This window comes from Aquarana catesbeiana, linkage group LG01 (assembly GCF_042186555.1).
Source record: "Aquarana catesbeiana isolate 2022-GZ linkage group LG01, ASM4218655v1, whole genome shotgun sequence".
Lineage (NCBI taxonomy): Eukaryota > Metazoa > Chordata > Amphibia > Anura > Ranidae > Aquarana > Aquarana catesbeiana.
Genome location: NC_133324.1, coordinates 818,626,176 through 818,648,890, shown reverse-complemented (window position 1 = coordinate 818,648,890; position 22,715 = coordinate 818,626,176). Strand labels below are relative to the sequence as shown.

At 43.5% G+C, this 22,715-nt stretch overlaps 1 protein-coding gene across 8 annotated transcripts in view; it reads left to right on the top strand.

Moving 5' to 3' along the window:
- The window catches only part of EXOC1 (exocyst complex component 1), a 99,609-nt gene that overhangs the window by 42,196 nt on the left and 34,698 nt on the right, over nt 1–22,715 (top strand). For all 8 annotated transcript variants that reach the window (XM_073608420.1, XM_073608418.1, XM_073608415.1 and 5 more), the window contains 2 exons: nt 13,877–14,040; nt 17,664–17,774. In XM_073608420.1, the coding sequence (XP_073464521.1) occupies nt 13,877–14,040; nt 17,664–17,774 (275 nt within the window). The remainder of the gene's footprint in view (nt 1–13,876; nt 14,041–17,663; nt 17,775–22,715) is intronic.

Below are 22,715 nucleotides of genomic sequence, written 5' to 3'. Positions count from 1 at the left end.
ATGCGTCTTAGCGATTGTCCTTTACTAGTTTTGCAGTGATTGCTGCTTGTTCAGAAGGAGCCAGTCATAAGCATCTATTGAAATAAATCATGATCGTAATTTCACATTTAAACCATTATTTTATAATATTGGAACATATTTCGAAACAAAAAGATTATTTTCTTTAATATCATGCAAAGTTGATATGAATTCTGAGAAAAGTGTGTGTGTGTGTGTGTATATATATATATATATATATATGTATGTATGTATGTATGTATGTATGTATGTATATATATATATATATATATATATATATATATATATATATATATATGTGTATGTGTATATATATATATATATATAATTATGCATTGCTTACCCAAAACAGCCATGGCAGTGGAGAAGCACAAATAGAGGCACCAGAAGGCGTTTCACCCCACGGCGGACACGGGAGGCGCTAGGGACCGCTGAGTTCCAAATTTACAGAATTTCTAAATAGTATGGTATATCATCCATCAATTATTTACTAGGAAGTGTATAATACAAAAAATGTGTGAAAAGAAAAGGAAAAAAAAGAGTTGCTAGGTAGCAAAGGGGGGGGGGGGGGGATTAGGAAAAGAAAGGGGGGAGAGGGGAAGACAGGGGAAGGAAGGCGGGGGGTTAGGAAAGGGAAGGGGGGAAAGGGTATAGGGAGAAAAGAAAAGGTAAGAGGGAAAAAAGGGGGGGGGGGAGGAAATAAAGAGGAAAAGTAGAGATAATACAGGGGAAGGAGAAAAAGGGTACTCAGGTGCTCAAACAGGCTGAACAAAGAATGAGTGAGGTAGAGAAGGCCTTTTCAGATAACCCCACTCCAGAGGTGGCAAATCGGGTACAACTACAAGCCCGCATAGTGAATAGTCTTCACTTTGAGAAAGCAGAAAGGAGAATCTTTTACAGCAAACAAAAGGTATACGAGTATGGGGAGCGTGCAGGGCGTTTATTGGCCTATCTGGTACACTTGGAACACAAACCACCTACTGTGGTCGCTTTGCGAAATGCAGCTGGCACCTTGACTCAAGACCCGGATAGAGTGGCAGGTGAATTCTGCTCCTTTTATGCATCTCTATACTCGTCCACCACCAATAAGTCTGGAGAGGATATAGCGGACTTTCTATCCACCATTGATTTTCCTCAGTTAACCTCTACTCAAATTGAGATGTTGGAGGCCTCCATCTCCAAAGACGATATTGCAGAAGCAATGTCCCATCTTGCCCCCTCCAAAGCCCCTGGATCAGACGGTCTCCCCCTCGAATTTTATACAAACTATAGCGAGATCTTAGTCCCCAAGTTACATGCGCTGTCTGCACACATATTTAAGTCAGGCTTCCTCCCAAAATCAATGAGCGAGGCATTCATTGTACTCATACCCAAAACCAGGCAAAGATCCAGAAATCCCCGAATCATATCGCCCAATCTCACTCCTACAGCTAGAAGTCAAAATTCTGGCCAAGGTCCTGGCGCTGAGGTTAAACAAGGTGATCCTGAATCTTATTCATCCAGACCAAACTGGGTTTATGCCTGCGAAAAACACTGCATTTAACCTGCGTAGGCTATATATGAATATACAAGCTGAACATGACCGGATGGGCTCCAGAGTAGTGGTATCCCTAGATGCCGCAAAAGCGTTTGACTCCCTTGAATGGGACTACCTCTGGGAATGTCTGGCCAGGTTTGGTTTCGGGCCTAATTTTATCAAGTGTATCCAGCTTCTCTACCAAACTCCGAGTGCCAGAATTTTGGTCAATGGCAAATTCTCAGATGCCTTCCCTCTGTCCAGGGGCACAAGTCAGGGATGTTCCCTTTCCCCCTTACTATATGCTTTGGCGGTGGAGCCCCTGGCAACGTCGCTCCATACACACCCTGGGGTTAGAGGCCTGCGTTGTGGACAACTGCAATTTATCGGCCTCCTGGGCCAGTATCACGCTTTCTTGATGACTTTGCTGCCTGGCTACCCTACTTTCTCTCCTCTGAAATACCCACTATCGTTCTTGGTGACTTCAACATTCCTGTTAATGTTAACAGCCCAACTACAGCTAAACTTTTACTTAACCTCATCTTTTTTTAAGTCATCTTTTTTAGGTCATCTTTTGACCTATCCCAATGGACACATACTTCCACTCACTCCAATGGTAATACCCTTGACCTTGTATTCTCCCATCTCTGCAACCCTGGCAACCTCACCAACACCCCCTTTCCTCTCTGATCACAACCTCATTACTTTCACTGTATCCTTGCCTCCAACCGCCCATCCCTCCAAGCAGCAAACAATTACCTGTCAAAACCTTCGCCACTTTAACCATTCTCTTCTCTATTCTGCTACTGACCACCTATATGACATAATCTCTCCCCTGTCATGTCCTGACCTGGCCACCTCTGTCTACAACAGTTCACTCTCATCATCACTACATGCACTTGCTCCTCTAACCACATGCAGAATCATGCCCTGACAGTTACAACCCTGGCAAACTGACAACACTAGAAATCTCAAGAGACATTGCCGTTCTCTTGAACGACTGTGGCGTAAAACCAAATGCCTGCAAGACTTCACCCTATATAAATCTGCCCTTCTAAAATACAATTCATGCCTCCATGCTGCCAAACAAGCCTACTTTATCTCTCTTTTTAATTCCTTGTCATCCAGTCCACGTCGGCTCTTCTCAACCTTTAACTCTCTGCTTCGTCCCCCACCCCCTCTACCCACTAACTCACTCACTGCCCAAAAGATTGCCAATCACTTCAAAGACAAGATTGATGCAATTCGTGAGGATACCTCAACTGTGCGTACCTCTTCCCCACCCAACATACCTTGCCTAACAGCACATTCAACACTCTCCTCTTTTGAATTGGCTACTACTGAAGAGGTTACAAAACTTTTCTCAGATGCCCACTTAACCAATTGTCCCCTGGATCTTGTTCCCTCACAACTACTACGGTCACCCTCTTCTTCTATCCTATGCTCCCTCACTCACATCTTCAATCTCTCCCTCTCTAGTGGCACCTTCCCCTCCCCTCTAAAACATGCACAGATCACTCCCATACTTAAAAAGCCCTCACTGGACCCCACCAACCTGAACAACTTAAGACCCATCTCGTTGCTCCCATTCACCTCTAAACTTCTAGAACACTTAGTCTACAACTGTCTTAGATCCTACCTCAGTGAAAATAACCTTCTTGACCCTTAACAGTCTGGCTTTCGCTCACAGCACTCCACAGAAACTGCTTTACTAAAACTCACTAACGATTTACTAACTGCTAAAACCAGCAGCCAGTACTCCATACTCCTACTACTTGACCTCTCTGCGGCCTTTGATACTGTTGACCATCCGCTCCTTATCAATAAACTACATTCCCTTGGCCTCCGAGATTCTGCTCTATCCTGGTTCTCTGCCTATTTATCACAGCGCTCCTTCAGTGTCACCTACAACTCTGTCTCCTCTTCTCCATTGCCCCTTTCTGTGGTGGTCCCCCAAGGCTCTGTTCTTGGACCCTTTCTCTATTTACACCTCCTCCCTTGGTCATTTGATAACCGCCCACGGCTTCAAATACCACTTATACGCTGATGACACCCAAATCTATCTGTCTACTCGCTACCTCCACCTGTCCGGCTATCCCCTACTCTTGCTACCTTCAGGCGGTCCCTGAAAACTCATCTCTTCAGGAAAGCCTATAACGTCTCTAATTAATCTTTTACCACTTCCATCAGCTCATTCCCCAGAGTTACAACCTTTTGTACCACCTGCCCCACCCTACTAGATTGTAAGCTCTTCTGCGCAGGGCCCTCTTAATCCTCCTGTATCTTGTATTATAACTGTATTGTCTCCCTTTTATATTGTAAAGTGCTGCGTAAACTGTTGGCGCTATATAAATCCTGTATAATAATAATAACTGACCGAAACCTTTAGATTATATGCAGACAACATGCTTTTATACCTGGAAGACGCAGGACAGTCTTTACTGACAGCTCTAGAAACCATAAAACACTTTGGGCATCACTCAGGTTTACAGATCAATTGGGATAAATCCCAGATCCTTCCCTTAGATGTGGGGGCCCCAACAGAGACACAGGCTTCTTCTCCTCTAATTCGCATTAGCACAATGAAATACCTAGGCATTATAATCACTCGATCCCTGGAAGACTATCTCAAACTAAATCTAGAACCTCTATTTACAGTCCTAAAATCCAAAACATAGGCATGGACCAGACTGCCCTTGGGAGTCATGGGCTCCATAAACTTAATTAAAATGATTCTACTGCCCAAATTCTTATACGTCCTATGGCATGCTCCAGTGTATATGCAGATATGCAGATCTTTAAATCCTTGGAAGCCATTCTAAACTCCTTCGTGTGGGGCAAGACACGGCGCAAGCTGTCCCGGCAAGTGCTGAAGAACCCCATTGATTTAGGGGGTACGGCACTGCCGGACTTTAATTTATACTACTTGGCAGCCCAATTGTCTCACTTTTTCTATTTAGACAAAGGAGACAAGGAACGGTATTTGGCCTTAGTATGCTCTCTTTACTCGAATACACAAGCACCCCTTCCAACTTCTTCTCAGAGATCCTGGTGACCCCTGGAGGTCGAAAGGGGTATACAACCACTGTAAGGTGTGGGAAGTGGTGAGACGCCAACTCAACCTCCCCCCCACGTACAGACACCCATGTGGGACAACCCCATGCTTACCCAAATTGTTACAACGACCTGATTGCAACCTGTGGATCACTAGAGGGGTGGTCTACCTAGCAGACACGTTCCAACAACTTAAAGATTACTTTGGCCTCGCCAACTCCATGTACTTTTGCTGCCTCCAGCTCCGCTACGCCCTACAGACCCAATTCCCCCAAACCTGGAACAACTGGATATCCTATGCGTAATATCCGGGCCAGAGTCTCAAAAACAAATTTCTACATTTTACACCTGTCTCATGTGCCCAACTACCACGGCTCTCGCATATAAGCTAAAAAAAGATGGACCGGGGATGTGGGGGAGATGGAGGAGGATGAGTGGGAGGAGGTGCTAGATGCCTGCCTGCAAAAAAATATCCCTTAAGTTCTCGGACCGTCTCACACAATTATACATTTTACATAGGTCCTACCTAACCCTCTCACAATTAGCTAAGTTTAGAGACAACTACAGCCCACTTTGCCCCAGATGCAATGGGTCTACAGCACTTTTTTTCATATATGGTCTTGCCCAGTGATACAGGATTATTGGTCTCAAATAGTGAAATTCATACGTGACAAAATGGGCTCCCCCCTCACACTGTGCCCTAAACAATGTCTACTGGGAGTGTTCCCAGACCCAGACTTCGATAAGTTCCACCACATATTTCTACAAGAAACACTGTTTATAGCCAGATTACTCATAGCACGGAAATTGCTTAGGGCGTTACCACCTACCATTCAGGAATGGATCTCCGCATTTAATGTTGTGTCACCCTACAAAAAATAGCTTTATGCTCATAGAGGATGCCCTTCCAAATATGGAAAGATTTGGGATGCCTGGTTGAGAGAAGCCTCCACTTGTAATGAGCTGGATGAGAACTCCACCTGATCGGAGTGAGGATAGGATGGACACATTCTCCTCGCACTACACCAGTAGAGTCAAGAGGTGATATGTTACCGTTAACACGTACTTGTATCTGCACTGTTACCAAAGAATATTTTGTTTCCTCCTTTTATTTTTTTCGATATTCCATCTGTATCTCCTTGTAGATGTACAATATTTGCATCATGATTACTGCTATCTTGTAACCATGCATACTTTTCCAATAAAGAACGTTTGTAAAAAAAAAAAATCAGTGGGGAAGGCAGACACATACTGTACTATTGCATATAGATAGAAAAGGTATTTCAATTAGTGCTGATAACTCTGCATCTTCTCCTGATGCTAATCTCAGCACCACATGCACAGTTAGCAGAGAATCAGCTGATTTCATGATTGTAAAACTGCAGGTTTAAGCCTGAGGTAGCTAAATTTGTGATGCTCGAAGTGATCCCTGAAGATGTGCAGGGAGGCGATTGGGATCACATAATCCTTCAGCGAGAAGCTATTTGGATTGAGCGATTAAACGCTAATATACCCCCCCCCGGCCTAAAATAAACGTGTACATACAAAGCATTTTTATAATTGTGGTCCAAATATCCTTATATATTGACCATGCTAGAACCTGTCCCTGTCCTTGTGGTGCGAGACAAATATTGTTACTCTAGTGAGATACCAATTCAATTCTCTTTCTGGCTCCAATATGGAATCAAAACTATTGAATACTACAATATTGATTGATGCAGAATTAATATGTTAATATTTATATTTGTGAATATATATATGTTAATATTTCTATATGTGAAAATATATGTATGTATCCTGGTTAGTAAAAATTAGTATAACCTGGTCATCCTCTATCCTAATATTATTCAAAGCTATAAATTGTCATAAATAACGCATTGTGCATTGCTTTTAAGATCAGCTGCGTTGTGTGTCAGCTTGAGGTTTAGCTCCCCCAGCGGCGGGCATGCGCCTCTCCAGGGAAGGGAGATGCTCCTCAGTGAGCGACAACCCATTCCCATCAGTATGATGGGCGCAGGCCACATCCAATGTATGGGCACTGTGAGTGCGCGATTTGGAGAGTCGGATCCAGCAACGTCATCCGCCGGCGCCTGCCGGTCGATGTGCGTCAGCTAGATTGAAGACCTATAGGAATGGGGGCCACTCCCCGGGGATAACTAAATGCAGGAGAAACAGTGAGTGTTACCATTCAGAATACTAGCTGTATACCCCTGCTGATTCTCTGCTAACTATGCATGTGGTGCTGAGATTAGCATCAGGAGAAGATGCAGAGTTATCAGCACTAATTAAGATACCTTTTATATAGGGTAGGGACTGATGTGAAAGTACAATGTATATGTAAAGCGCTGCGTAAATTGACGGCGCTATACAAGTACTTTAAATAATAATATATATGCAATAATACAGTATATGTCTCCCTTCCCCACTGATTAATATGTGTGTGTGTATATGTATATTTATATGTGTGTGTGTATATGTGTATGTATATGTGTGTGTGTGTGTGTGTGTGTGTATATATATATATATATATATATATATATATATATATATATATATATATATATATTTATACAGTGGGGACGAAAAGTATTCAGACTCCCTTAAATTTTTTACTCTTTGTTATATTGCAGCCATTTGCTAAAATCATTTGTTAATTTTTTTTTTCCTCATTAATGTACACACAGCACCCCATATTGACAGCAAAAGACAGAATTGACATTTTTGCAGATTTATTAAAAAAGAAAAACTGAAATATCACATGGTCCTAAGTATTCAGACCCTTTGCTCAGTATTTAGTAGAAGCACCCTTTTGATCTAATACAGCCATGAGTCTTTTTGGGAAAGTTGCAACAAGTTTTTCACACCTGGATTTGGGGATCCTTTGCCATTCCTCCTTACAGATCCTCTCCAGTTCTGTCAGGTTGGATGGTAAATGATGGTGGACAGCCAATTTTAGGTCTCTCCAGAGATGCTCAATTGGGTTTAAGTCAGGGCTCTGGCTGGACCATTCAAGAACAGTCACTGAGTTGTTGTGAAGCCACTCCTTCATTATTTTAGCTGTGTGCTTAGGGTCATTGTCTTGTTGGAAGGTAAACCTTCAGGCCAGTCTGAGGTTCTGAGCACTCTGGAGAAGGTTTTCGTCCAGGATATCCCTGCACTTGGCCGCATTCATCTTTCCCTCGATTGCAACCAGTCGTCCTGTCCCTGCAGCTGAAAAACACCCCCACAGCATGATGCTGCCATCACCATGAGGCTACTTCAATGTTGGGACTGTATTTGGACAGGTGATGAGTAGTGTCTGGTTTTCTCCACACATACCGCTTAGAATTAAGGCCAAAAAGTTCTATCTTGGTCTCATCAGACCAGAGAATCTTATTTCTCACCATCTTGGAGTCCTTCAGGTGTTTTTTAGCAAACTTCATTCAGGCTTTCATGTGTCTTGCACTGAGGAGAGGCTTCCGTTGGACCATAAAGCCCCGACTGGTGGAGGGCTGCAGTGATGGTTGACTTTCTCCAACTTTCTCCCGACTACATCTCTGGAGCTCAGCCACAGTGATCTTTGGGTTCTTCTTTAGCTCTCTCACCAAGGCTCTTCTCACCCGATAGCTCAGTTTGGCCGCACGGCCAGCTCTTGGAAGGGTTCTGGTGGTCCCAAACGTCTTCCATTTAAGGATTATGGAGGCCACTGTGCTCTTAGGAACCTTAAGTGAAGCAGATCTGTGCCTTGCTACAATTCTGTCTCTGGGCTCTTCAGGCAGTTCCTTTGACCTCATGATTCTCATTTGCTCTGACATGTACTGTGAGCTGTAAGGTCTTATATAGACAGGTGTGTGGCTTTCCTAATCGAGTCCAATCAGTATAATCAAACACAGCTGGACTCAAATGAAGGTGTAGAACCATCTCAAGGATGATCAGAAGAAATGGACAGCACCTGAATTAAATATGAGTGTCACAGCAAAGGGTCTGAATACTTAGGACCATGTGATATTTCAGTTTTTCTTTTTTAATAAATCTGCAAAAATGTCAACAATTCTGTGTTTTTCTGTCAATATGGGGTGCTGTGTGAACATTAATGAGGAAAAAAAGTGAACTTAAATGATTTTAGCAAATGGCTGCAATATAACAAAGAGTGAAAAATTTAAGGGGGTCTGAATACTTTCCGTCCCCACTGTGTGTGTGTGTGTGTGTGTGTGTGTGTGTATATGTATCTATCTATCTATCTATCTATCTATCTATATATATATATATATATATATATATATATATATATATATATATATATATATATATATATATATCAAAGGTTGTGATCTTGAGATATACACTATCTCACAAAAGTGAGTACACCCCTCACATTTTTGTAAATATTTTATTCTCTTTTCATGTGACAACACTGCAGAAATGACACTTTGCTACAATGTAAAGTAGTGAGTGTACAGCTTGTATAACAGTGTAAATTTGCTGTCCCCTCAAAATAACTCAACACACAGCCATTAATGTCTAAACCGCTGGCAACAAAAGTGAGTACACCCCTAAGTAAAAATGTGCCAATTGGGCCCAATTAGCCATTTTTCCTCCACGGCGTCATGTGACTCATTAGTGTTACAAGGTCTCAGGTGTGAATGGGGAGCAGGTGTGTTAAATTTGGTGTTATCGCTCTCACTCTCTCATACTGGTCACTTGAAGTTCAACGTGGCACCTCATGGCTTAGAACTCTCTGAGGATCTGAAAAAAAGAATTGTTGCTGTACATAAAGATGGCCTAGGCTATCCATAAGAAGATTGCCAAGACCCTGAAGCTGAGCTGCAGCACCATGACCAAGACCATACAGCAGTTTAACAGGACAGGTTTCACTCAGAATAGGCCTCACCATGGTCGACCAAAGAGGTTGAGTGCACGTGCTCAGAGTCATATCCAGGGGTTGTCTTTGGGAAATAGACCTATGACTGCTGCCAGCATGGCTGCAGAATTTGAAGGGGTGGGGGGATCAGCCTGTCAGTGCTCAGACCATACGCTGAACACTGCATCAAATTGGTCAGCATGGCTGTCATCCCAGAAGGAAGCCTCTTCTAAAGATAATGCACAAAAAAGCCTGCAAACAGTTTGCTGAAGACAAGCAGACTAAGGACATGGATTACTGGAACCATGTCCTGTGGTCTGATGAAACCAAGATAAACTTATTTGGTTCAGATGATGATGAGTACAGTGAGGAGTACAAAGACAAGTGTGTCTTGTCTACAGTCAAGCATGGTGGTGGGAGTGTCATGGTCTGGGGTCACTGGGCCACAGGGCAGTATTCCAACATAAGGACCCCAAACACACCTCCAAGACGACCACTGTCTTGCTAAAGAAGCTGAGGGTAAAGGTGATGGAATGGCCAAGCATGTCTCCAGACCTTAACCTTTTGAGCATCTGTGGGGCATCGCAAACAGAAGGTGGAGGAGCGCAAGGTCTCTAGCATCCACCATCTCTGTGATGTTGTCATGGAGGAGTAAAAAAGAGAACTCCAGTGGCAACCTGTGAAGCTCTGGTGAACTCCACCACCAATAGAGTTAAGGCAGTGCTGGAAAGTAATGGTGGCCACATAAAATATTGACACTTTGGGCCCAGTTTGGGCATTTTCACTTAGGGGTGTACTCACATTTGTTGTCAGCGGTTTAGACATTAATAGCTGTGTATTAAGTTATTCTGAGAGGACAGCAAATTTACACTGTTATACAAGCTGTACACTCACTACTTTACATTGTAGCAAAGTGTCATTTCTTCAGTGTTGTCACATGAAAAGATATAATAAAATATTTACAAAAATGTGAGGGGCGTACTCACTTTTGTGAGATACTGTACCTTCTGAGAAGACCCCTATCTAAATACTCACCAATCAACAACTTTCTGCCAATATTTTGTTAACAACAACAATCAGTTGAAATTGCACCAAGTTTCCTGCATCTCCTTCCCCGGGGCACTACACTGGATATTCTGACATAATAGGTCGGTCACTGAACATACTGAATGTATCAACTCTTTCAATGTATTTTTCCTTTTTCATACTTTTATTATTTCTAACTGCCTAATTTTTAATTTTTATCTCCCCTTTTCTACCTGATCTATTCTCCCCCTTTTTCTCCTTCCCCTGTATTATCTCTTCTTTTCCCTTTTTTCCCCCTTTATTTCCTTTCCCTCCTTTTTTCTCTCCTCCCTTTTTCTTTTCTCCCTATACCCTTTCCCCCTACCCCCCCACCTTCCTTCCCCTGTCTCCCCCCGCCCCCCCTCCCTTCCTTTTTCCTTTTCCTAATCCCCCCCCCCCCCCCCCCCCCCCCCCCCCTCTCTCCTTTGCTGCCTAGCAACTCAGTTTTTTTTTTCTTTTCTTTCCACACTTTTTTTTGTATTATACCCTTCCTAGTAACGAATTGATGGATGATATACAATACTATTTATAAATTCTGTAAGTTTAGAACTCAGTGGTCCCTAGCACCCCCCGTGTCCGCCGTGGGAGGAAACACCTATTTGTGCTGCCCCACTGCCGTGGCTTTTTTGGGTAAGCAATGCATATATAACCTTTTTTCAGAACTCCTATCAACTTTGCATGATATTAAAAAAATAATCTTTTTGTTTCGAAATATGTACCAATATTATAAAACAAAACTAAATGTGAAATTGCGATCATGATCTATTTCAATAGATGCTTATGACTGGCTCCTTCTGAAGAAGCAGCAATCTGTGCAAAACTAGTAAAGGACAATCTCCAAGATGCATCATATCTGATACCCCATTTCAACACTGGTGGTCATCTCCATCTCTTCTACAATGTTTAAGCAGTACACATGTAACTATTGACTGTATTTAACAATTATTGTCAATGTGGTTCTTTCCACAATGTTTTTATTCGTTATATATTATTAAATAAATACCGTATTTATCGGCGTATAACACGCATCGGCGTATAACACGCACCCCAAGTTTAGGAGGGAAGTTGAAGGGAAAAAAACTTACATTTAAATGCCCATCATTGCAGCCTTCTCAGTGCAGCCTTCTCAGTGCAGCCATGTCAGTGCAGCCATGTCAGTGCAGCCATGTCATTGCAGCCATGTCAGTGCAGCCTTCCCCAGTGCAGCCTTCCCCAGTGCAGCCTTGTCAGTGCAGCCTTGCCCCAGTGCAGCCTTGTCAGTGCAGCCTTCCCCAGCGCAGCCTTGTTAGTGCAGCCTTGTCAGTGCAGCCTTGTCAGTGCAGCCTTGCCCCAGTGCAGCCTTCGATCCTGTGATCCCCTGCCATCCTGGGCTTCAAAATCGCCGACAGCGATTTGAAAATGGTGCCGCCGGCGCCGAAATACACAGAGCCGGTCCTCGGCTCTTTTCGGCGGCTCTCGTTCACTTTCGGCTCCACTCGTAGTCCCGCCCAGGATGGGCGTGACTGTGAGCGGAGCTATCCGAACGTAGCCGAGTATACTCGGCTAGGTTCGGGCGGCGCTCCAGTGAAGCCGAAAGTGGCCGAGAAGAGCCGAGGACCAGCTCTGTGTATTTTGGTGCCGGCGGCGCCATTTTCAAATCGCGGTCAGCGATTTTGAAGATCTGGCAGCTCATGATCGTAGGGGATCGGCGTATAACACGCACCCGCGATTTTCCCCTGATTTTAAGGGGAAAAAAGTGCGTGTTATACGCCGATAAATACGGTATATACTATTGTTTATGTCCTTGAGGTACCGAGATAGTCCAAACTTTTCTCCTCCTTGCCAGGGGCACTTCTGAGGTGACCCCAGGCTCCTTTTTCTATTAATATATGGATGAAGGTACCCACTCCTACCCTAGAAAAACTCTCAACTGAGGCAATACCCTATTGACAAATTACCTTTTGTACAAAAGATAAAGAATCAGATTGTAGTTGGTCAAAAAAGAAATTAAGAATTGCCATCCAACGCACATTTCTGTAATATGTTTAGAAATCATCATATACGGTATGTGGGTTTATTATCATGATGTAGAATAGATGATCCTAAGCTTTTTTTTTTTAATTTATTTTTTTAATATTGCAATGAGATACCAATGTATGTTTGTTTGTTTTTTTTTTGTTTGTTTTTTCCCCCACTTTTTAGGCTAGTTAAGCATATGATGTATGTTTTTAGCAACCTGGGTCCTGACTTGAGAAGTCAATTCACAAATAATATTGCCCAATTTATTCCTAAACAAAACAGCTAGTTTTTAACTGGTGATAACTGTCTGATTTTTGGAAGTCATTAAAACCCAACTCCAGGAGTTAGACCAAATCTACTGTTGATGTCCTCCCCTGCACTGCAGTGGTTAAATACTAATTATGTCTAGGGGCAGAGAAACAGAGGAGGTACACATAGAGGAGGTAGGTGTTCAATGGCGACCAAGAGCACCTTAGAGAGGTGGCTCCATGGAACTGGTCGCACTGATGGAGGGACCCTACTCAAACAAGTAATAAAGCAAGTATGATACCTTTCATATGTGCACCCCTAGATGTAACAAGATTTAACCCTTGCAGTGCAGGTGCCCCCTGCTAGGGTACTTGTTTTGCCTTGATTTGGGCTTAAAGATTGTGAAAAAAGGAGCTAGTGATGGTAAAGAAATAACTGCACCCACAGGTCCTGTATTGCTGGTTTGGGTAGTGTGAGGATAGAAGCCCACATTTTACATAAAGACCCAAGCTGTAGATACCGCCACAGGTATCACTGAGCAGTTTCAAGCCCTTAGCCTGCAAAAAACAACTACAAAATAGCATGCAATGTTTGGGGTATGAAAACAAAGAACTTTTATAAGGGTCCATTTAACAAAGCATAACTTATGTGGTATTCGGTTTTAGTTGCACATTTTTTTTAACTGAAAAAAGATCTTCTCAATTTGCTAAAGGGTTGATCTTACAGTTCAGCCATAATTTCCTGCATTCTTCACTATACTGGCTTTGTGATGCTGAGATCTGTGAGAGTTGGCATCATGGTGGCCGATTATTCAGGGCCGAAGGGAGGCACAACAAAGCATAGTTGTGTGTTAGAGTACACAGCACTCTAGGGAGCTGTATTCTCTACAGGTAAGTTAGGATTTGAAAGGTTCTCCCTGAGTTTTTCTCTAATAATAATAATAGCAATAATAGTGAAGTCTTTCCAGGGCAGGTTTATAAAAACAAAACAAAAAAAAATCATTTACGGAACCACCATTGCTTTAATTATATTTAGGGAAGCCAGGACAGTGGAGGTTAGTTGGTCAGTATAGCCAACATTATAGATGATCACGATTTCTAGACCCGAATTATACAATGTGTATTTCTGGAATCTAGGTCTTCATGGGAGCTCTGGAAAACTGACGGGCTCCACATCAAGTCTGAATAAGCTGTCAGTCCAGAGCTCAGGAAGCCGCAGGTCTCAATCATCCTCATTGCTGGATATGGGCAACATGTCCGCCTCTGATTTGGATGTCGCTGACCGCACCAAGTTTGACAAGGTATTTTCAGGTTAATCTCTCAGGCTGTTTGCAGTGCTATTTTGTCTTAGTAGGTTTTAAAAAAAAGTGACTAAAATAAATCTGTTTATTTGAAAAATGTCTAAAAGTATGTGTAAAAATGTTTTATGTTGCAGCTCACTGTTTTTCTTTCTTTCGGGTTAAGTACATTTTCAGCAAGTACAGAAAAAAAACTTGATCATGTCAGAAATGCAGTGTCCTTGTCACTTCCTGTGAGATGAAAAGACAGTAAAAACCATCTTCATATAAATATGTGCACTGCACTTATAAAATATCATAAATACTCAATAAATACCCACTACCATCCTATGCTGCTACTTAATAAAATGAAAATCATAAAAAAACAAGGTGAAATATAAAAATTAATAATCCACAGTAGCGCACCAATATTCAAATCTCACAAAAAGAAACAATGAGTAAAAAAACAAAGTCCATAAAAATTGAAGAAGTCCAAAATTGTGAAAAAGTGGTGTATTACTCTGAAAACATATACCACATATCCACCACAGTGTTTTTGTGCAGGTTTCACTCTCAAGACTAATGGGACGTACACACGGTCGGACTTTTCAGCTACAAAAGTCAGACAGCCTGTCCGACAGACTTTCGACGGACTTGCGGCGGACTTTCTAACGAACAGACACGATCACACAAAAGTCCGTCGAATTCTTACGTGATGACGTACACCGGACTAAAATAAGGAAGTTGATAGCCAGTAGCCAATAGCTGCCCTAGCGTGGGTTTTTGTCCGTCAGACTAGCATACAGACGAGCGGATTTTTCGACCGGACTCGAGTCCGTCGGAAAGATTTGAAGCATGTTTCAAATCTAAAGTCCGTCGGATTTGAGGCTGAAAAAGTCCGTTGAAAGTCCGGAGAAGCCCACACACGATCGGATTACCAGCCAGCTTTAGTCCGTCAGCGTCCGTTGGACTTTTGTAGACGAAAAGTCCGACCGTGTGTACGCGGCATTAAACTCACCAAATGGTATTGCCATTTATTCTCATGACTGGCAAATAGCGCTTATGCTGATATAAAAACGTCAGAAGACTCTAGTCACCATCCAGATGTCATGAAGCTATCCACATGTAGCGCAAAATAAAGACAACGCCTCCAATAGTGTAAAAACTTTAAGGTACCCGCTTTTATTTAAAAGTAATGCACTTGCATCAACACTCAAAAGAACAAACTCATAATTGAAATCAGTGTCAGGCGTCACAGTGCTGCAATCTCACCGTCCCTCATGGATCAGCGCGGCCGCTCACACTTCCTGAATCTTCAGTAGTAGGTTCAGAGTAGATGTTTTCAGAGTGATACACCACTTTTTCACAATGTTGGACTTTTATTCTTCAATTTTTATGGACTTTTTCCCTGCAAATGTGTCACTTACCTGAAACCAAAGCCTGCGATGTCACTGCTGTCCCCACTAGCAGCGAGCGTCCATCTTCATCCCTCTTTCGGGGCTGCGAACTCTGGCTCTGTGACTGGCCGGAGTTGCATGACGTCACTCCCACGCATGCGCGCGGTGGACGCCAGTCACGGCATGACCCCTATTAGAAACGAATATTGGTGCGCTACTGTGGATTATTAATTTTAATATTTCACATTGTTGAAAAAACATCTTCACTTTCTTTTGTAAACTACTAGTCTCACTGCTCCCCATGTAATTGGGATTAACAAAGACTTTCCCCCATAAATACAATGAAGAATTGAGTGTAGCCACAGGAGAGACAGGAAGTGTGTGCCATTTGCAAATTACCAGGTTCAAAAAAAAGGAAAAAACCTGAAAAACAAAAGAATGCAGTCGCCACATCTAAGGACGGGTGGAGAGACACGGTCTAAGAGATCCTTATTGGGTTTGGGGATTAATACAATTAAAGTTTTTTCTCAAAGATGGTAATTTACTTTTAGAGAATTTCATTACATGGAGTTGGTAGGCGTGGGATCTATTTATCCTTGTGCATTATGTACCACTCTGTTATAACCATTCAGTCCAAGGGTTTTATGTTTAGAAAATGTAGGGCCTGCCCAATTTCTTCCTCAGGAATTGGAAAATCTAAAAATTCTCATTGTTGCAGAGAGATAAAGTTAAGGTCAAAAGAATTAGGATAATTCAGAAGACTGTCATGATCATAATGAGTTTGAGTTTGTTAAAGTCTGGTGTAGAATGCAAAAAGGCTTCCATGATACTTTTATTAGTAGTTTGCAGGATGTGATTAGCATCATAGATTCTAGGAATGGTGAAAGTTATGTGTTCTGATTTATTGAAAAAGACAAGGAGGGAGATGTTTTTATCACCAGATCCAGAAATACGCTATGCCTGATAAAGAAGTCAAAGACTGACAACAGTCAGCGAGATCCTAGTCCTAGTGCACTGTGGATTTCGGCCATTGCTATCTCCTGAGTTTGGCCTACATTATCATGCATACTCCTTCGTCACCAGGCCATTTTTTACTTTTAAGTGCTCTGATAGTGCGACTGAAAATTACTCGTCATGCAACACTGTTCCAAAATTTATTTTGTATACATTTTTTAGAACAGTAGAGCTTCTGTTTGGTTGTATTTAATAACTGCAGATCTTTTTTTTTGACTATATAAAGGAGAAAAGGACAAGAATTAAAAAAAAAAAAAAAAAAAGCCTGCCTATTTTATTTCTTGATGCACTAAAATGCTGTCCAAATTGTTTTGTTTAGGACTTAGCATATGCAGTGCAGCAATTTCAAGTTACTCTGTACTTTGTGTGCATACTGTAGATCATCAATTAATACATCGGGTGCCTTGTTTTTATATGTACTTTTCAATAAAATTATAATGTGATTTGACATTATTGGCATTATATGTTGAATTATCTATATATTTTCTACCTACATACTTAGCCTTAAAAGTCCCATCAGGGGGTCCTTTTCTTGTTCTTTATGGGCAATAAGGCCTGTGTGTAGCCCCCCCCCCCCTTCCTTCCTGCTTGGTGTACCCTTTTTTTGTGCTTTGGTCCCCCCCCCCCCTTCCCCCTTTTAGCTTGTGGTCATTGGATGTAGTATCACTTATGTAGAAGTATTTACATTTGCAGAGAAGGAAGGCAGAAGATCCACAGAGAATCCGTGGGGGGTGGGGGGGGGGGATATGGGTGAGGACTTTGTAATGTAAACACAAGCATTATTTGCATTTGTGATTGCTGTGATTGGCAATCACCGTGATCACAAAACACAGAGCCACTCTGATTGACTTTGTGCATTTTGCCTGGGATAATGACCATCCGATCACATGCATTATTTGGGCACACTGGTCGCACATGTCTGTTTTCTGCAACGCAGTTTATAAATGGCAGTCCAGAAATAAGCAGCTGCCATTGCCTGACTCTCAGCAGTGCTAATTCCAGGGTAGACAGGTCATCGTGCATATTCCAGTCATGGAAAAATTATCACTTTGGCAGTAGCAGCCTTTAACTGACCATATCTATATATGTATGGCCACTATTAACGTGTGTATGGGTATTTCTGCCTTTTGTGTTTAATTATTACATTTTGTGTTTTATGTTATTGTCTTTCATAGTTTCAAATGCTTGATGTGCTTAATAAGGTCTACACAATCAATCTATCCTGTGTTTTTTTAGATATTTGAACAGGTCTTAAGTGAACTGGAGCCGCTTTGTCTGGCAGAACAAGATTTCATCAGTAAATTCTTTAATCTATCTCAGCATCAGAGCATGTCTCGGACATCCATGGTAAGGTTCACTATTTATTTATTAATGTTAGTTGTGTTAGTTTTATTACCATTTCTGTCTAGTTTGTTTTCAAGCCAGGAAATAAAAAGCTACAGAGTGCAAGAGGAAAAAAAATGAGTAGGAAGCAAAAAATGATATTCCTTATTGAAGCCAGATGATAATAGCTAATTGAGGGTCAATGGCAAGATTATATGTGTAATGATTATATGTATAATATATTTTATGTATGTTACATACCTTTAAAAGTCTTCTCAGTGTGGACATTCGTAAGCCTTGAGACTGATGCTGGGTACCACCATCTTTTTTTTTAACAGAGAAGAGTTTTATTGAACAATAAGACAATACAAATTTAGAAGGAGTTATACAAAGGAATATCACTAAATACAGATACAGGATTTGCAACAACATGTTTATGTTTCATCGTATGGGTAATTAGTTGTTAATACAACATCCTATTGGGTATCCAAAGGATCTATGAGGTTTACACATTCTAATACAGGTGGGGTAGCTGCAAAATCATACACATGAAAACCGAGGCACAGAGGGGTCGGGAAGTTCCCACCTAGGTGATATTGTTACGTCCTCAGGTCCCCAGCAGAGAGAAGGGGGAGGTGGAAGGGGAAATGTGGAGAGCTGGGTGGGAATAGGAGGGGATGTGGGAGGGGGGGGGGACGGCGAGGGAGGGGCAGGGAGGGGGACGGCGAGGGGGGGGGGGACGGGGGGGAGAGAGGGGGAGGGGGGAGAAAACACCTTTCATACCAACCCTTTTTCAGAAGTACGACTACTATCCCCCCCCCAACCCCCTTGAATCTTAGCAGAGATAGGTGTCCTACATCCGCAGGCCACAACCCATTATACTATCTGGATCACAAATGTTCGTTCTCCCACAAAGGCCATAGACCCCTGACAGCGTCATCCACATGTATTTACCCAGTTTGACCATATTTTGTCATATTTCTGTGGGCAATTTCTACTTTCGTAGGTAAGCCTGTACAGGGGCAGTACACCATTGATCAACTTTTCCCAGGCTGCTATAGTTGGGGGTTCCTTTTGTTTCCACCTAAGGAGTATTTCTCGTCTAGCGTAGAATAGGGAGTATGTAAGGCAGAGTTTAACATAGCGATCTCCCTCTATGTCCTCCAAGTGACTCAGTAGCATAGTAAGGGGGTTGAGCGGGATTTTGGTTCCACATATGTTGCTTAATATATCCGCCACTGAGGTCCAGTAGGGGCGTAACTTAATGCATGATCACACTGTATGAAAAAAGGAACCCACCTCTACACCACATCTGTTACAATTGGGACTGAGTCCTGGGTATATGTTAGCCAGCCTTTGTGGCGTGTAATACGCCCTGTGGAGGAATTTTAGTTGAACAAACCTATCTCTAGCTGCTATCATAGTAGGGATAAAAGTCGACAGGCACTCCTCCCATTCCTCCTCCCCCATAGAGGGGATATCAGCTTGCCACTTTACCATTGACCTGGTTGTTTTTACATCGTGTGCCACTGTGAGGTGCATGTAAAGAGTTGAGAGAGGCTTGTCCAGCATTCCCGAAATTAGGACACGTTCTATCGGGTCTGGTTCGAGGGTTACCTGGGAGGGGAATTGTGCTCTAAGAGCGTGGTGCAGCTGCCTATATCTAAAGAAGAAGGTTTGCGGCAACGCGTGGCTCAGCCTCAGCTCCCGGAACGGAATTATACCCTCCCTGCGGATAACATGTTTTAATTTGACAATCCCTTTTTTGGCCCAACTTGCCGGGTCTGGGATAGTCATGAGGTGGGGGAGCATGGGATTAGCCCATAGTGGGGTGTGCGGGGAAATAGAAGACTCCCCTATGAGGGCTGCTCTGGATGATCTCCAGACCTGAATGGTGGCTCTCATACGGCCTGTAACCTCGACTCCAGTCTTTACTCCCCTGTATGGTAAATTAGATAGGGCTGCATAGGAGCCCACTATGGCTGCCTCAAGGGTGACTGCTGGGTTAAGTTGGGGTTGCGCGAACCACCACCTCACCGTTACCAATACAGCGGCCCAATAGTACATCTGGAAATTGGGCAATGCCAGGCCGCCACTGGACAGGGGGAGGTAGAGTATGTTCTTTGCAACCCTCGGGGATTTTCCTGCCCAGATGAAGGAGACCACTATGCTTTCCAACCGCCGAAAAAATGACTTGGGGATTATTACGGGAGTGTGTCTAAAAAAATATAAAAATTTCGGGAGGTATACCATTTTTAGGAGATTTCCCCTCCCTACTGGAGTCAGCGGGAGAGATTTCCATGTGGAGCATTTCTGTTGGAGTTGTGAAAGTAGCGGGAAGACATTCTTGTCGAGGTAGCCTGCAGAATCCCCACCTACTCTTACTCCCAGGTATTTAAGTTCCTGTTTCCATTTTAAAGGGGTACCAGTTTCTACCAGGGGCGTTGTTGGACTAAGGGGGAAGAGGACTGACTTATTCCAATTGATTCTAATTCCAGAAAAGTAACCGAATTTGTCAATTATTGCTAGGGCCGATTTTAGGGAGTCAGAAGCATCCGCCAAGTATAAAAGGGAGTCATCCGCATACAATGAGAGTTTCTCCACCAGGGGACCCACACGTATTCCCTTGACCGAATCGTCCGCCCGCAGAAGGGCCGCAAGGGGCTCCAATGCCAGGGCGAACAGCGCCGGGGAGAGCGGACAACCTTGTCTCGTGCCTCTCCCCAGCGTGAACACCTCGGAAAGTGTCCCATTGGTGCGGATTCTGGCAGTAGGGTGGGAGTAGAGCATTCCGAGTCATTTTAAAAACTTGGGACCGAACCCAAATCTACCGAGGACCTCCCAGAGGTAGCCCCACTCGACCGAGTCAAAAGCCTTCTCGGCGTCGAGCGAGGCCACCACTCCCCGTCCATCCGAGGGGGCCCTCGCTATATGGGTGTGTAAGCGCCGGATATTTATGTCTGTCCCCCTCCCAGGCATAAATCCCGTCTGGTCCGGATGAACCAGAGCTGTAATGACCGAACTGAGTCTGTTTGCCAGAATTTTGGCGAGAATTTTTGTGTCTACGTTAAGTAGAGATATGGGACGGTAAGATGAACAAAGGGTAGGGTCCTTTCCGGGCTTGGGAATGACAATTATTACTGCCTCATGCATGGAGTCTGGGAGGCGAGTTTCCTCCAGTGATTCGGCAAACAGAGTTTGGAGTTTAGGGGCAAGTTGTTCAGCATAAAGTTTATAAAACTCCACCGGGAAACCGTCCGGTCCCGGTGTCTTCCCGGTCTGCATCATTTTCATGGCCTTGTGTATTTCCTCAACTTTAATGGGGCTATCCAGCTTAGCAGCATATGTTGGGGTGAGAGTTGGAATGTCAACCCCATCTAGGTATACAGTGAGTTCCTCCCTTTCATAAGACACTCTAGAGGTATATAGTGACCGATAAAAGGAGGTGAATTCTCGGTTAATTTCAGCTGGGGTGGACAGTAGTGAATTATCTGGGGCTCGGATTTGACCTATGGACATTCCCACTGTCTGCTCCCTAGAGAGCCATGCTAAAAGGTGACCCGTCTTTTCCCCCTGCTCGAATATTTTTTGTGTTTGGTGCAGGAGCCTCTTCTGCGTAAGAGATGTCCTCAGCAGGAGAGTGTCCCGCAGAAGGGATTGCAGCCTGGTATAGGCCTGTGGACTCGGTGATCTAATGTATGATGCCTCCTGTCTTGATGTCTCTGCTTCTAGGCTAGTGAGTTCCTCCCTACGTGCACGACGAACCTTGATGATTATTTTTTGGTATTGTCCCCTGGAGAATGCCTTAAAAGCATCCCATACGGATGAGGCTGAGGCTGTACCCGCATTTATCCCCCAGAATGAATCCAGTTCCTCTCTGTACTTCGGTTCCACCTCCACGTCCGAGACCCAATACCTCGACAACCTCCAAAGTCTGTCTGAGGGGGCCAGCGAAAGGTCCAACTCTAGGAGGAGTGGAGCGTGGTCCGAAATACCCCGAGGAAGGATCTTAACCTCACGAACCTTAGGGAGAACCAGACTGCCCGCGTAAACAAGGTTGATGCGGGAGAAGGTTTTATGGGAAGCAGAGTGGCACGTAAAAGCTCTATCCTGAGGAAATTTCCATCGCCACAGGTCAACAAGGCCATATGTGTCAGCCCAGTCCGCAAGCCCCCCTCGGGTCGTACCAGTAGGAGACAGCCTGTCCAGGTTTGCATCCGGGACAAGGTTAAAGTCTCCCAGGAGGACCACATTATCAGTGGAGAATTCAGCTATCTTTGATGTAATTTGGTTTAAAACCTGGAGGGAGGCCGGAGGGGGGAGGTAAAGGCCCACTATCACCCAGGGAACATGATGGATCAGCGCATGAATTACTACAAATCTACCATTAGTGTCCAGAGCTAGGTCAAGGAGCTTGAAAGGGAGCGATTTAAGGATTAGAATGCTTACCCCTCTGGAAAAGGTGGAGTAGGTCGAGTGGTAGTGGTAGCCCACCCATGGCTTCTTAAGGGACAACGTCTTCTTACCAATCAGATGTGTCTCCTGGAACACACAGATGTGAGGGCGGTAGGACTTAATAAATTGAAATACCAAAGACCTTTTTATAGGTGAGTTGAGTCCTCTGGTGTTCCAGGAGATTATCCTAAGGGAAGACATCTAAATGACTAGTGGGTAAGTTAGGAGGACCAATTTGCAGAAAGCATTCCACGACCCAGCTCTTAGACCCGTCAAGATTCACACAGGAGACTGAATACCATAATTCCATGCCATTAGTAATTAACATCCGTACTGTCTTATACCATAAAAAGAAAAAAATGAGAAACAAACTTAAACAATAGGGCCAACCCAGGGTCCGCAACGGCAGACCAAAATAGCCGGTGAATCCCCCCACCCCCACCCCGCCCATCCCCCAGTACAGCAGGAGGGCATCTCTCCCCAGGTAGAAACAAGAGCTGTCTAGCTCAA